This window comes from Camponotus vicinus, unplaced genomic scaffold, assembly GCF_025532165.1.
Source record: "Camponotus vicinus isolate PSW18456_S1 unplaced genomic scaffold, iyCamVici1.0 SCAF_7, whole genome shotgun sequence".
Taxonomy (NCBI): Eukaryota; Metazoa; Arthropoda; class Insecta; order Hymenoptera; family Formicidae; genus Camponotus; species Camponotus vicinus.
In genome coordinates this window covers 15,491,606-15,507,752 of record NW_028141979.1, presented here as the reverse complement: position 1 = coordinate 15,507,752, position 16,147 = coordinate 15,491,606, and the positions used below count along the sequence as shown (strand labels likewise).

Here is a 16,147-nt window from a genome sequence, read left to right as displayed (position 1 = left end):
ATAAAATAAAAAGATATATGCTTTAAACAACATAAGTCGATGTGTGAAATAAACTTAATATAAAAAGACTCATCAATAATGAAATTCCTATATTCAGGATACTAGATTGCCTCATGAAGATTTTGAAGATGTATGTGGAATGAACTTTGATGAAAGTTCAGATGAAGATCAATCCGTTATTGATGCAGATGATTTTGGAAGAGAAGTAAGATTTATTTCAATATAGTATCTACAATACGGTGTTTTCCATATGATCTTATTAACACATTCTGATAAAAATTAGTAAATGAATTTCATGAACCAATTTCTTCTTTTCTTTTTTACTGTTTAGGAAGTCCATTTTATAGTCAAATATTTTCAATGTCCTGTGATTTTCTGTCCTTGAATCATGTACAATCAATGATAATGTTACATTATTTGATTTTTCAAACTAATGTTTGAAAAAATTATCCACTAACATTATTATGCATGGTAAAGATAAAGAGGTTTTAAATCACAGTTTATAATTTAACTAAATTTTAAATTTTTATATTTAGAAAGAACTGTTGAAAACTTGAAATTAAAAGTTCATATGTAGGTACTTTTTTCAATTAACCGCGAACTTTTCTATTGAATATTTTTATGCTTAAATTTTGTAACATCCTGTCTAATGAAACGTTATTATATAATTTATACTTAATTAATTAATTGCATCAACGTCAATGACTTTTTCATGAATAGTCTATATATTATATATATATATCAAAAAATTAAATATTCCATAAATTTTAGTCTATAGAATATATATTGCAGAATTTTAATATTTACCATTATTAATCCTTTTGTGGTATTGCAATTGCATATGACACATTTTATTGTTAGAATTTTTTACTATTTAATGAAGATACTAGAAGATAATAAAGATACTAGAATATTTCTGTTAAAATATTCAATTATCCTCAATAAAGAATAAATAGGTATATTTGAAATATTAATAAAATATAATTTTAAAAACTCATTTTTTAGCACAAAATGTTAAACATATATTACACTATATATGTATACATAGACAAGTAGCTGTATAGATGATAATTGATGTAATATATATTTTTAAATAATGTACATACATATAAACAAAAAATTATGCAAAACTCTGCGTAATAATTTTGAGCGATACTAATATTGCAATTAATTTCCAGGGATGTCACGGGGAAAATGTTCCAAGTGACTCATATCTGAACGAGATTCCATCCATTAACAATACGCTAACTCGAGGTGAAATCCTATTGATGATTTTGACATTAGCTGTACGACATTCATTAACCTGGGCAGCTATCATTGATTTACTGAAGATGATTAACAAGCTTTTTAACAGACGAGATGCAATACCAGAAACAAAGTATAAATTATTGCAGTATATACCAATTGAAATGAATTCTATGAAATACCATTTTTATTGTCGCAATTGCAGTACTTAGGTAAACGAACAAAGGTTGAAGCAAATAATTCGATGATCTGCACTTGCGGTTCAGTTTTTAGTGAATGGAAAAGCTCTTACTTCTTATCATTGGACTTTAAATCTCAAATCGAAAAACTACTGCAAAATCGAGAAGTTCAAAAGAACCTGGAATACAGATTTCGAAGAACAGCAAATGAAAATTGTTTTAAGGATATATATGATGGTATTATGTACAAAAAATTATGCAACTGTGACGGTCTATTAAGTACTCGTTGGAATCTATCATATACTTTTAATACAGATGGTTGTCAAGCTGGGAATTCCTCTAAAACTACAGTATGGCCTATTTTTGCAACAATAAACGAATTATCACCAAAACTCAGGACGAAGCACATGCTTCTCATTGGATTATGGGTTGATAAAAATGAACCTGATATGAATCTTTTTTTATCGCCGTTTATCAAAGAAGCAAATGAACTGTCGACCAATGGATTACAATGGCACCTTGACGAGAATACAATTATAACAAGCCTTGTTATTCCAGGCGCTTGCTCTGTCGATTCTATTGCTCGAGCGGATATGTTAAATATGAAACGCATGAATGCTATTCATGGTTGCACATTTTGCGAACACAAAACTGAAATTGTTAACAATTTTCTGAGATATACAGTATGTACGACTGTTTTTCCGAATCGCACCGACAAATCAATAAGAGAAAACATGATACGTGCTTTCAACGAAAATACCAGTGTTTGCGGCATTAAAGGACCGTCTGCATTGATGAATTTATCATTCTTTGATCTGGCTAATGGAATGGTTCCTGATTACATGCATTCAGTTCTGTTAGGAGTTATTAGGCAGCATACGGAATTATTGTTGTCGTCACCAGAAGAAGCTTATTATGCAGGGGCACCAAATCAAAAATTAATTATAAATCGTCGACTGGCATCAATAACACCTCCAAAGTGTATAACACGAACACCGAGGAGCATTGATGAAAGAAAAATGTGGAAAGCGTCGGAATGGCGTTCTTGGTTGATATGGTATGCCATGTTATGCCTACGAGAATTAATACCAACTAAGTATATTGAACATTTGGCTCTGTTGGTTTCAGCAATTTATATTTTATTGCAAAACTCCATTACGTCTGTCCAACTTCAGACTACTCATATACTTTTATTGAAGTACGTAGTTGATTTTTAAAAATATTACGGGAAAAATTCCATGACTTATAATGTCCACCTTCTACTCCATCTTACAAAAAGTGTTGAAAATTGGGGACCATTGTGGGCAACTAATTGCTTTTGTTTTGAAAATGGAAATCGTCTGTTGTTACACCCTCAGAAAGGATTTCTAATAACAAGACAAAAAATATTCTTGACACATTTAATCCGGTCACAATCTTATGTAGTATAAAAATGAAACAATTTTAAAACTAAAACAATAATTCTTATTCTTCTCTCTCGAATTAAATAAGATTGTCTTTATAATCTGGAAACAAGAATAATATAAAGAAATCTAAGCTATATATTCTTGCACTTAGAATAATTTGATATTAGCGCCATTTAATAAATAAGAATATATTCTTAATTTGCGACTTCTACGCCGCAACTCGATTTTCGTGTGCGCGACATGTTTCTTCATTTACCGCTATGCGGCGACACCACTCTTAATTTTTCTCGTACTCAATATTTACCATGAAATGTATATAAAGGACTTGTATTAACATAAGATCTAAAGTATATTTTTCTCCCTTAGCAGTGATGCGGAAGAGAGGACGCCTGCTCACACACAGGTTCTCTATGTGCATTTGAGCCGCATCCTCTTTCTGACATCACTGTTTATCAATTTAATTTCAAGTTGAATTTAAAATAATTTATTTAATAATCTGGATTCCTTGTTGGGATTCAGAATATTAAACAGATTATTTCAAATTAGGCGGAAAAAACTTTTAGACCAATAATTAAATTTATTTGACTTCAGCAAAATTTATTAATTCCAAAAAAATATTTTTCTCTGTGTAATTAAGAATATATCTCTTTAGAAGATCCTCTTAACTTAAGAGTATCCTCTTAGCGCTTATTTTAGTGGTATATATTCTAAAGATAAGTGGCATATTCTTAAGTTAAGAATACAATTTTTTCGCAGTAGTTGCGTGAAACCGATATGCATCTGTCGTCTTTTGTAGATAGTATCAGGATCATTTTATTCTAGATTTAAGAATTTTCTATTTAAGATTAAAATATTCTTTTTTTAATAAAAAATATGATTGGCGCTATATCGATCCTATTTTATGATAGATTGAAGTGTAATAGCATTAAATTTAGAAATCTTTTCTGTGGGTGTATTGATGAAAAAAAGCCCTACCCACATTATGTTGCAGATAGCACGAAGATTTATGTATATAAAATCGCTTATAAACTTCACTGACAACATTCTAGCTAGTGATAATGTTAGACAATTCTGCCAAAAAATTTTTGAAAACAAGGTAAAATTTGCGAGTGCAGTACAAAACTGTGTCTTAATTGGTTTAGGCAAACCATATAAGCTTAGCAAAGAAGAATCAAAATTATTGGGATGTTGTATCATTAGCTGCAAAAAATATGAAAAAATGATATATAACAGAAAACGATATACTTGCGAAACGTATACTCGATGTACAAAGACAAATGATACCGTTGTTGAAATTGCAGCAGGGATAATAGGCGTAATCAATAATATTTGCAGAATTATAAATGATTGTTATGAAGAAAAGGTCATTCTGTTTATAAGAGACCTACGAGTCGATGAAACTCCATATATATCTACAAATCATGTTAAAATATCCCACATTCGTCGCTGTTATCCTGATAGTACTAATGTATTATATTCGTGTACACCTGCATCAATTATCGATCAGTGCATATTCATAAATATCGATGATAAATATTATGTTAGTAATATTCCGCGCGGTTGTCTCGGTGATTGAAAAATAAAAATTGCAGAGAGAGAGAGAATAACGTTAAACTTAAAAATATTATATTACACGATTAAAGAATAAAATATATTTCTTTTAGTATATTTCTTTTAGTTTTTCTATCCAATTACTATAAAAATATAGATTTTTAAAATAAATAAAAAATAAATATATATACATACATTTTGTCTAGCTTTATTTTTATATTTTTAAGCCTAAAATATTTAATTTAATAAAAAAATTGCCAGTCATAAAAATTAAGAGTCCTTATTTTTATTGATATTAGTTTCAATTAAAAATAAAATTTTATTATGTAAGATTTACTTCTAATGTTCATTTTTAAGAATATAATAGTAGCTACTATTAAATATTTTTTAATTTTTTTATTTGTCCATTATTTAAAAAACTGACAAAATGCATATTCGCAAGAATTAAAAAAACAAGGGATTGTGTTGATTTGGATAGAAAATTGTTGTATATTATAAAAATTTAAAGTAAATTTTTATGTAGATTTTTAGACGTTCATGATATGTAGAAGACTATGAATTTTTGTATTTTTATGTAAAAAGTTGTAATATATTCTATGACAACGTAATAATTCAAATATTTTACAGGAAACTACAAATTTTTATGAGTTGCATGTACAAATTGTTTAAAAAATTTTTTAAATAAATCAGTCTTGTTATTGCATGTACAAAATTGTAGTATTTTATGAGAAATTACAAATTAAAAAAAGATTCAAAGTTTTACAGTTTTACGGTATGTATATTCTAGTAGATTTCCATAATTATTGTAAATAATTTTAGTATTGTATAAGTAAGTACATATTTTAACTTTTTCAAATTTTGATTCCTCTTAAATTTTTAAATTTTGTAGATTTTTGTACTATTTTTTATAAATTTGTACATTTTTATAAAAAACAATATATAATAATTTCTTACTTTGTAAAAATTGTAATTTGTAGTAATATTTTGTCAAAATATTTACAAAAAAAAGATATTTATATAAAAAAATAAAGAAATCTATAATTTTTTACTTTTGGTAGATTTCTTTAGATATTTATTAAAATTGTTTCCGCCAGGGTTGAGCATCATTAGCTTCGATCCAAATATTAGATGTTCCTTCTCTGCACATACTTATATAATGGCCTTCATCAATATCAGGATTTTGAAAAAATATGGCATTTGTCACTTTGTACGTGTGTCCATCTATTAATATCTTAGTCGTTGGAATAGCACATAAATTAAAATCATGTGTCGCTTTCATTGATTTATCATTTTGTGATGGAAAAGATATTAAATGAATCACGATTATCTCTTTTGCCAATATTAAATTTCTTTTTAATAACATATTATTTTTTTCAGCACAATATTCACACGATTCGTTATGCAATTGAAACCAATGTGAAAAAGTAACATTTAACAAATCATTAAGATCATATCTTTTTTTCTTCAAATTATTAATAGGAATAGAAATAATAATATTATTATCAACAATAGTTTTTGTATTATCACAGGTTTTACACCGTCTTGTAGAAACTATTTGATTTCTCATGAGACTTTTTATGCAATCATATTTTTCGCAAAGAGCCATAAGAAAATCAGATGCATTTTGTTTTACTGGATTTGAAAAATATTCTCCTAAATATTGTCGTATTGAATTTGTACTTAGATTACGCACACCATTTTCATATCGACATACTAATGTACGTAAAACATCTGATTTTTCGCAATGAAACAATTGCTGTCTAATAACATTAAAATTTAATAAACATTGCAATACTGCATTTGCATAGCATGAAACTTTATCTGTATTTTCGAAACCACGTATAATCCAAGCAGTACTTCGCTCTATTTTTTCATCCGATTGTTGAATGGAAGTAATTATTTTTGGTAACGCCCATAGAACATCTTTTACTTTCGGATAACGTCCTTTTGGAGGTATTATTATTTCTGTTGTTGGTTTATGTATACGTCTTAGCCGGTTATATTCGACAATAGCTTCTTCACTAGCCATTATTGACGAAGAATCAAAGTTAATTAAATGTAAACCATCTAAAGATGTTACTCGTGACAACGCAACGTAAACTTGACCACAATTAAATATAGAATTACCAATATCCATAATAGCACATTTCAAACTTAATCCTTGGCTTTTATGAATAGTTATACCATAACTCAGAGATAATGGAAACTGTTTTCTGGTAACATATGCTCTATCCATCACCTCAAATTTAACGTTTACTCTTTCAATTAAATATTCTGCACCTGATGGTAAAAGAAGTTTAATCTTTTCTACGTTATTAGTACATGGATCTTGTACAATTGAAATCACTTCAGTAATTGTACCATTTACGAGACCCAAACTAGCATCAATATTACGCCGTATCATAACTTTAGCTCCAATTTTAATCATAATTTGTTTGGAAAGCCCAGCTGTTCTAGAATTATCATCATCATTATTTGATAATACTTTTAATACTTTTTTTTTACATATGGAATACATTCAATTGTATCTTCAGCGATTAATAATATTTCTTCAGAAGCAATACGACTTAATATTGCATTATTAAGAACATCACACATATGACAAGTGGGCAATAAACGGTATCTGATGGCAGAGTGTTAATAAAATCACATAATTCGTTTAATTTAGATTCAAAAGAATTACCTTTAAAAGATACTTTTTTATTTTCAAGAATCTTACAATCAGATTTTGTGACTAAACCGAAACGAATTCTCGACAGTAATTCACGATAAGAGCCATCTCCCTGCTGACGCATATTAATTGTTAATTCATCGTAATCGAATAATGTAGTCCACAAATTAACAGCATTTAAAGAGCCAAGATATTTAGCAATATTTTCATCTGATAAGTGCATGAAAATAGGATCTTCGAGTACTGGAGGCAGTTGAAGTAAGTCTCCAAATAATAGAATGTGCTTTCGGCCAAACCAACCATCATCGCAATCATTAGTGTCAAATATTTCGGACAATCGAAGATGTATATACATTAACATTAAATTAGATATCATTGATACTTCATCAATTACAAGAAGAATAACATCTTTAAGATCCGCTCGTAAAACTTTCAATACATGATCAGATAGTTGTTTATATTTAGGAGTCTGACCATGTTGAACGGGTAATTGAAGCAACCTATGAATTGTCAAACCATCTATATTAAATGCTGCTATTCCAGTAGGTGCTGCTACAGCAGTATCTTTATTAAGATTTTGTTTTATCCAACATTTAATAGTCTTAATTAAGAAACTTTTTCCAGTTCCACCTTCTCCGCTAACGTATAATCGTAATATTGATTTATCTGATTGTACAGTATCAATAACTCTATTAAATACTCGTTTTTGATCCGTATTTAATTTTGCTATCATTTCAATCACATCAATCTCTGGAATTAATTTCTCACCAAGATCTTTAAAATCTTGCATTGCTCCATCAGCGATCTTTAAAATCTTGCATTGCTCCTCTATATTTTGAACACCTATTGGATTTTCAGGATCATCTTGAGATTGTTGTTTTTGTAAATCATCATGTAGACATTGTCTAACTAATTCTTCTGCAGTTTCAAATGCTCTTTGCATTTCTTCTAATTTTTCATGATATTGCAATGCTTCTGTAAGATGTAGTTTTACTTTATAAAACGATTCGGCATAAGTATCGCATCCATTTTTAAGATCCTCTAATTTTCTCCAGGGGTTGAACATAAATAATAACGAAAAGAAGTACTTTTCTGGTTGGTTATTAACATTAAATCTATAATGATTAATAAGATGTCCGCGCCGTCGTCGTTTAACATATTGATTATTACCTATTTTATAATATTTATTATGTATTTTATTATATATTAGCAAGCGTTGAAATATATTTATATATATATATATATATATATATATATGTGTGTGTGTGTGTGTGTGTGTGTGTGTGTGTGTGTGTATATATTTACCTTATATTTCAGATTTAAATTATTTTGTCCTTTTTAGTTCCTGTATACCAGGGGTGTCGAACTAGTTTTTTCAAGAGGCCAAATTTCAAATTTGATTATTGTCCGCGGGCCAAATTAATATCAAATTATTGCCCTCTTTGCGTTATCCAGGGATTACCACGTGGAGGTGGGGCAATAATAATCCCCATTTTTGTTTTTGTTTTTTTGTTTCTTTTTAATTTTTTTAGTTTTTTAGTTTTTTTAGTTTTTTTAGTTTAGTTTTTTTTTTGTTATGTTTTTTAGTTGTTTTCTTAGTTTTTTTGTTATATTATCATTATATTATCAATTTAGTTATGTTATATATATGTATTTCTAAATACGAATTAATGTGAGAATTGCGATTTGCTATCTTTGATTATCTTGGTAAACTCAGGGTTGTAACTAGTAGTAGCAGCAATCAAACAATCTTCAAGATGACGGTCAGTTAGACGACTTCGAAACTTATTTTTCACATAATTCATTTTTGAGAATGTAGCTTCGCAAACATAAGTTGATCTAAACATTGTTAATACAAATAAACCTATCTTTCGCAAATTAGGATAAGTTTCATCGGGCAAATCAGTCCAAAATTTGGTTATCTGTGTTGCTTGATAGCTTTCCTTCAATACACTGCTTTCCTGTAATTCGATAGTTTCCAGTTGAAGTCTTGCTTTATCAATATAACTATCGAAAAGATGCATAGCTTGTGTAACCCAGTTACCATTAGGTTTCATAGAAAACGGATTTTTCAAAGCAGTAAGCAAATCAGAAATTTGGTTAAATTCTGAAAACCGCGAAGAAAATTCGATCTGTACATCTTGTAAAAACTTAACAAAAATGTCCATGTCAATGTCTTCATCAGGATTTCTTTCAATATGAGTTTTCAATGAAGGAAAGTGAAGCAGTTCCTTCGAATTTAGATCGTTTTCGAACAATTGCAATTTCCGCTGAAATGATTTTATTATTTCGTATACATCACAAAGAACCTTATTCTTGCCTTGCAAATGTTTGTTCAGTTCATTAAAATGGAAGAATACATCGCCCATAAAACAAATTTTGCTAATATTCTCTATGTTACTCAAAAACTGGAAGTATTCATTAGCAATTTTAGTATTTCTGGACTCAAGAAAATTTCGAATTTCTGGTAGTAAGCATATCAATCTATTCAATACATTGCCTTTACTTAGCCAGCGAACATCATTGTGAATAAGCAAATCTACATATGTATTCGCTATCACATTCTTGTAAAAATGATCTTAATAAACGATGTTGTAGAGCCGAATGCGAACGCAAATAATTAACTATTTTCATAACTATTGTCATGACATTCTTAAGATTGTTAGAAAGTTTTGCGCAAAGAACAGATTGATGAATTATGCAGTGAAAAGGTATAATTTTGGAATTTAGATTTCTCATGAATGCAATGAAGCCATTAACTTTGCCAGTCATAGCCGGTGCACCATCAGTTGTTATCGAAAGAATATTGTCAAATAAAAGATTGTTAGACTCCATGAACTTTTGTAAATTTTTAAATAATATTTCACCGGTTGTGTGATCGTGAAGCGGCAATAATGTTAAAAGTTCTTCTTTGAATTCACTCTTCCAAAGATATCGAACATAAACTGCCATTTGTGAAATATTAGAAATATCAGTTGACTCATCAAGTGCAAGTGAAAAGAATTTTGCTTTCAGCAGATCATGCAAAATATTTTCTTGGACTGATCTCGAGCAAGACTCGATTTTTGCAGCTACCGTGTTGCGTGACAAAGGAATTTTCTTGAAAGTTTCGGAAACTTCTTTTTTATTTTCGAAAAGCGTATTCGCGGCTTCAAGTAAGCATAACTTAATTACTTCAGAGTGAGAAAAAGGAATCATATTTTTTGCTATAATCCAAGAGATTCGTAAAGAGGTTTCGGCGCATTTTTCCTGCTCAGTCAGAGCACGTTTCATTATTAAATTTGATTGTTCACGTGAGTTTTGAAGCGATACTATTTTTTCATTACGCAGAGGTCCTTTTGGATATTCTCTGTCATATTTAGCGGCATGTTTTGAATTGTAATGTCGCTTCAAGTTTGCGGCCTTGTTAACCGCCACGGTTTCATTGCAAATTAAGCACGTTGGCTTGGCATCTTTGCTATCAGGGAGAATGAAGAAATACTCTTCAGTCCAATATAATTGAAAAGCTCGATTCTCCGAATCAACTTTTCGACGCTTAGGCCCGAACATTTCGATTATCAGAGAAGCAAGAAACGCAGATAGTTTTGAGCGAAATTGAGTAAAAACAAGTGATAAGCGGCAAGTTTGCAAGTTTATACGAGCAAGCAAAGAAATGTGAAAAATCGTATTCCTATTTGATTAGAATCTCGCACGGGACTCTGAATATAACTGAGATTGCCTCAACTTTACTCCCGAACAAAGAAATTCAGGATCGTCGCATGAGAGCTGTACGAAACAATCGACGAAACACGTCCTTATTGTATCGATATCACTCACGCTACTCACGTGCATTTAGCCGCGCTCAGGGCCTAGGCACGTCCACAAGCCGACTCGCGAACCAAAGCGCTCCAGCGATAGTGCGAAACAGAATAAACAAAAAAGGAGAGTTTATTCTTTTTTGTTTAATCTCCGCTTCACTCCACCGATGTGACGGAGAGATCGAAGGCAGAGCTGCCAGATCCGAGACGCAAGCAACCGGCAACCGTGAGTGGAGGGGGTAACGGGCATGTGAGCGTGAGCGTAAGTGTGAGCTCGGCGCTTCGGCGATATTATATATAATTATACAGTATTCTGGGGCAACGCCTGTTCGAGGTCGCCGCCCCAGAGCCACAAAACGCTGGCACACAGACGGAGACGGCTGTCACCCAGTCTCAGGGGATCCAAGCGGACACCCCTCCGCCGGTAATAGCTGCCGCGCCACGGAGCTCTTCCGGAAGGGGAAGGAGTCTCAACCTCCTGCTGCCAGCCTCTCTGAGGCGCCCCGGCTTAGCGATGGGGGATAATCCCCTGCCATCTTCGCCTCCCCCGGAGCCGAGTCGTGCCGTTGCCCCACTCGGGGGCGAACCCCAACGTCCAGAGGCCGGAACAGTAGTGGCCGCGAGGCCACCAACCCGGGGGTCCGCACTTTGTTGGAACTGCCGTTCTTCTGACCACCGCTACTCCAACTGCCCGTGGCCCAAAGACCGGCAGTACTGCTACGGGTGTGGTCGGGACGGAGTCACCCTGCGCATTTGCCCTAGATGCCGGGATGAGTGGAGGGACCTCGGGCCCTACCATCCGGACAGAGGTCACCTGGGCCACTAATAGCTGCCGCCAACCCCTTCACATATATATTATTTTTTTTTCTTTTTTTTCTCTTTCTCTCTTTTCTGTCTCTTTTGTATTTTTTTTCCCTTCTTCCCGGCTCCTCTCTAGTTGAAAATAATAAATGGATTGAAGAGCCGAATCATCGTCTTGCTTGACTACTGCCCTCCTCTCTCCCCACCACTAATAACCAGCGTATTCGGCTAAGGGATCCGCTTCGCTCATCCTGTGTTTTTGCTTTCGATTTTGTGATTGAATGGTTGTTGGTTGTGTCGCATGCTCCTAGCCCGAATAAAATTGACTGAAAGCGCAATCCACTGCGGAAGAGAGCGGACTAATGTTAGAATTTTGTTTAAGGAACGCCACGAGGAAAATCCTCGAGAAATTAGCTGGATCTGAGAAAATTAAGCGGCTGTCGACGTTGGTCGGTAGCCGAGACCTCTTCGGTCCTCTCCTAGGAAGGGGGAGTTGTGACGTGACACTTGACGGTCCGTCACAAGGATCGCGAGATCTGACCGAGAATAGTCGTGGGCCCTCGTTCTCCTCGGATTTAGGGAGAGAGCGGCTATTGGAGGCGAGATTATACTCGTCTCCCTTGCGTAAAAATTTATTTGTTAGCAATAAGATTAGGCTTAAGCGCGGGCGCTTGGGAAACGCTGACGGGATCTCATCCGGTGGCTCAACGTGAGGAAGAAGTCCAGGATACAAGGAAACGGGCGAGCGGAGGCGCCGACTAAAAGGAACACGCCAAGCTAAGTATTATTATTTAATTGCGTCAATAATAAAGTCCACTTAAGACTACCGCCGCCGCCCCTGTAAACATTCACATACCCAGCAGGTACGGGGAACAATTGCGGGGAAGGCCAACCAGCGGACGAAAACTGACACTGAGACCCCGATTCGGAGTCATCTCGGCCGGAACAGCGCTAAAGAAGAACATTCTAAATAACGGCGAGTGGCTGCCGAAAGTATCCCTCCTGACGGGCCTCGACGAGAGGAATTATGGAAAATAAAAGAGGAAACGGGGTGCGACAAGCACATGTACAACCCTGAAGGCCGCAGGATTAAATGGGCCACACGACGATCCTGAGAGTTGCGGAAGCGCCACAGGTGGTCTAGTTACGCATTAATTTGCTGGCGTGATTCCGACGGGCCTTCCGCTCGCCACTGTTCGGCGGACCGGCGAAGGGAACGACGGCCCAAAATTATCGATCCGACAAGTGGATGCCGAGAGCACGGAGAACCGCAAGGAGTCACCGGTGAGACAAGCGTCGACCCCATCTGGCCGTCTTTGTTAAATCATTCAGGTAGAATTAGCTCGAACAATGTCGGTGCCGTATAGCTGCCGTCATTAAATTCCTTGTGAAATTCTTTTTCTGCGTTCTCGATATTTGCGTCTTAGAGTACGACGGCCGGCCGAAAGACTTTGTTCGAGCTTTCGTAAAATTAAGTGCCCTCTCTCCCAGTTGCGCGCCGACAGTCACTATAAATGTTTATTTGTACAATTATTACTGTTGATTGTAAATTTTTACCCGTTAAAAGTATTGTAACCGAGCTCACACACATAAGGCGATCCCGATATTCGATAGCTGGCAAATGCGTTGCAGCGTCGACTCGCATTCCGTGTATTATATCATAGAGAGTAATTGTGCGCGTTTGATTTAGTGTGTCTTTTATTAAGTAATCGAGTCGTATCTAAATTCTTTCCGTTAGCGTGTAACATACCGGTAATTGATAGTCAAATTCATTGTGTAAAGAATTCACTCATTCTACGTCCGGCTATTTATTCTAATCTTATAATTCGCTCTCTTTCTTACACGCCGGGCAGGTAAAATTAACTTGGCGAGTAGCGCGGTAATCATTATTAAAAATTTGTCTAAATTCCTAGCTGTCGAGGCTCCGACAAGCCTCGCATAGCGCGCAATTCCAAAAACTTTCTCAACGCTTTTTGTCAATGCTGGACATGTGATACCGCGGTGCTTGTACCCGCACACCGGCCCGTTGCTGCCGATGATAAAATAACTAAAATCGATTGTATAATTTTTCTTCTCCAACCGCCCGCGTCGATTTGATATCCAATATTAATGTTCCTAATTATCTACGCCAAATATATTTTAACTTTTATTATCTTAATCACTTGTGTTATTTTCAGCGACCTTGCATTCTCGATCCTTCCTAATTAAATTAGAAATTAAACGGACCGCCCCTCTACCATTCTCGATACGGGGCTAGCCGAGTGTCCGTCGCGATAACTTTGAAATTCTTTCGCTTTCTTTTAAGTGTCGTATATCGTCCAAAGACTTTATTAGAGTGGTGCGTATTCCCGCACCTGGCGCCCATGCAAATTTAGAGTTGAAGTTTTGAAGAGAAATCGCGCCGAAGGTGTGCCGTGGGCCAAAATCACCGGCCACAATTATCAGCCCAATATCAAAAAAATAAACGGTCACGACACATACAGACACACATGCGAACACATACATTCTCTCTCTGTCTGTCTGTCTGTCTGTCTGTCTCTCTCTCTCTCTCTCTCTCTCTCTCTCTCATTCGCTCACTCACCTGTAATTTTTTTTTTTTTTTTACGAGAGAGGGGAAAATGCATTTTATGCATACCCACCGGTCGATCCAGCGAGTTATGTGGGACTCGAGTACCAAGTCGAATTACCAACTCGGTACTCCCTACCCACTAAAAACCCCTCTCTTTTCACGAATTTCCTTTGACACACTGTCCCTCTGACTTCCCGAGATCTGTTTTCACATAACGTCAAAAAATAGTTATTATTACCTTGTTCGATTACTTTTGATGTATTGCTGTAATTGCTTGAAGGAGAAATGAATTTTCCAATAGATCGTACGTTCTCAAATTTAACGTAAATATTACGTTGCAAAAGACAAGAAATCCACACTAAATTATTAACTGAAAATTTTTCTTCTTTCATGAACTGTATTCTTTTATAAACTTTAACGTAATCACATTTATTTACTCACTCGATGAGACGAGAAATTTACTAATGACTCTATCACTAATCACTATTAATCACTGTCGAATAATAACTGTTGGCGATTAAAAATCACTCGATGAAAGAAACACGCGCGGACACGTTACTACACGATGCGACGACGCGACAATGCGACGATAATTACTCGGCGACTGCAAGCAGTTTTTTGTCATGGTAGGTTGCGGTAGTTTAAGGTACTACTGGCGCTATCGAACGCGATCATATGTTCGATTGAAGAATGAGGTAAACATAATAAACATTTAACATATTAATATTATTATTATCATGAATGTGTGTGATATCCATACATCGTATGATATCTATTTAAAAATTAATTAGATTAAATAAGTGTTTTTAAAATATTTATTACTTTTACTATTATCTTAAATAAATATTTAATATTAATATTTTATATGATAATAGTAAAAGTAATAACTAAGCTTCGGACGAAATTTTGCCGAAGGAAAAATCGTCTTAGAATTGATTCAAGAATATGTCATTTCAGGGACACAGGGGTTATTTTGAATCACCCTGTATATATGTATTATATATTTGTATAAATAGAACACCCTGTGTATATATATATATATATATATATATACATATATATACATATATATATATATATATATATATATATACAGGGTGTTCCATTTTAACAGTGCCATCGAAATATCTCATAAAGTCTAAAAGATACGAAAAAATGTTTCAGACAAAAGTTGTATGGTTTTAAGGGGGACATAAGATGGTGCCATTAGTTTGACGTTGAAGAGTCACCTAAAGGTCACGTGAAGGTCACCTCCAACTTTTTAAATGGGACATCCTATATGCTTTTGCATATTCTTGTAGCTCATCTCGAGAACTTTCCAAAACATTATAATTAAGCTAGTTTTCATTAAGTACTTTCCGAGTTATGAGGCTTGAAATCATTTCTTAATTTTACATAAACCGTAAAATATCTTGTAAAATATTCATTTCTTGATTATCTTACCTTAATACTTTTATGTACAAAATAATGAGAGGAATCAATTGATATATTAAAAACACATAATTGTTTCGAAAAAAAAAATTTAATTTGCAATTAAAAATTACATATTTTTTTTTCGAAACAACTATGTGTTTTCTTTATACCAATTGATTCCTCTCATTATTTTGTACATAAAAGTATTAAGGTAAGATAATCAAGAAATGAATATTTTACAAGATATTTTACGGTTTATGTAAAATTAAGAAATGATTTCAAGCCTTATAACTCAAAAAGTACTCAATAAAAAAATACTTTATTATAGTGTTTCGGAAAGCTCTCGAGATAAGCTACAAGAATATGTAATAAAAAATTGGGGGTTCCATTTAAAAATTTCAAGTTGATCTTAAAATGACCCCTAAATTGGAGGTCAGAGTCAAGGTTACCGTCAAGTGTCCCCTTCTGAACCCTACAACTTTTGTATAAAACATTTTTTGTCATCTTGCTTACTT

The 16,147-nt window shown here is 33.7% G+C and overlaps 1 protein-coding gene and 1 pseudogene across 1 annotated transcript; one reads left to right on the top strand and one right to left on the bottom strand.

The window, feature by feature from the left end:
- Positions 1-1,211: 1,211 nt before the first annotated feature.
- Positions 1,212-2,641, top strand: LOC145974217 (uncharacterized; annotated as a pseudogene).
- Positions 2,642-4,007: 1,366 nt separating this feature from the next.
- Positions 4,008-7,842, bottom strand: LOC145974216 (ATP-dependent DNA helicase PIF1-like). Its single transcript, XM_083104025.1, has 3 exons — positions 7,065-7,842; positions 6,239-6,661; positions 4,008-4,030 (listed from the first exon to the last, which is right to left on the bottom strand). The coding sequence occupies exons 1-3, from the start codon at positions 7,840-7,842 to the stop codon at positions 4,008-4,010; spliced, it is 1,224 nt and encodes a 407-aa protein (XP_082960151.1).
- Positions 7,843-16,147: the final 8,305 nt, after the last annotated feature.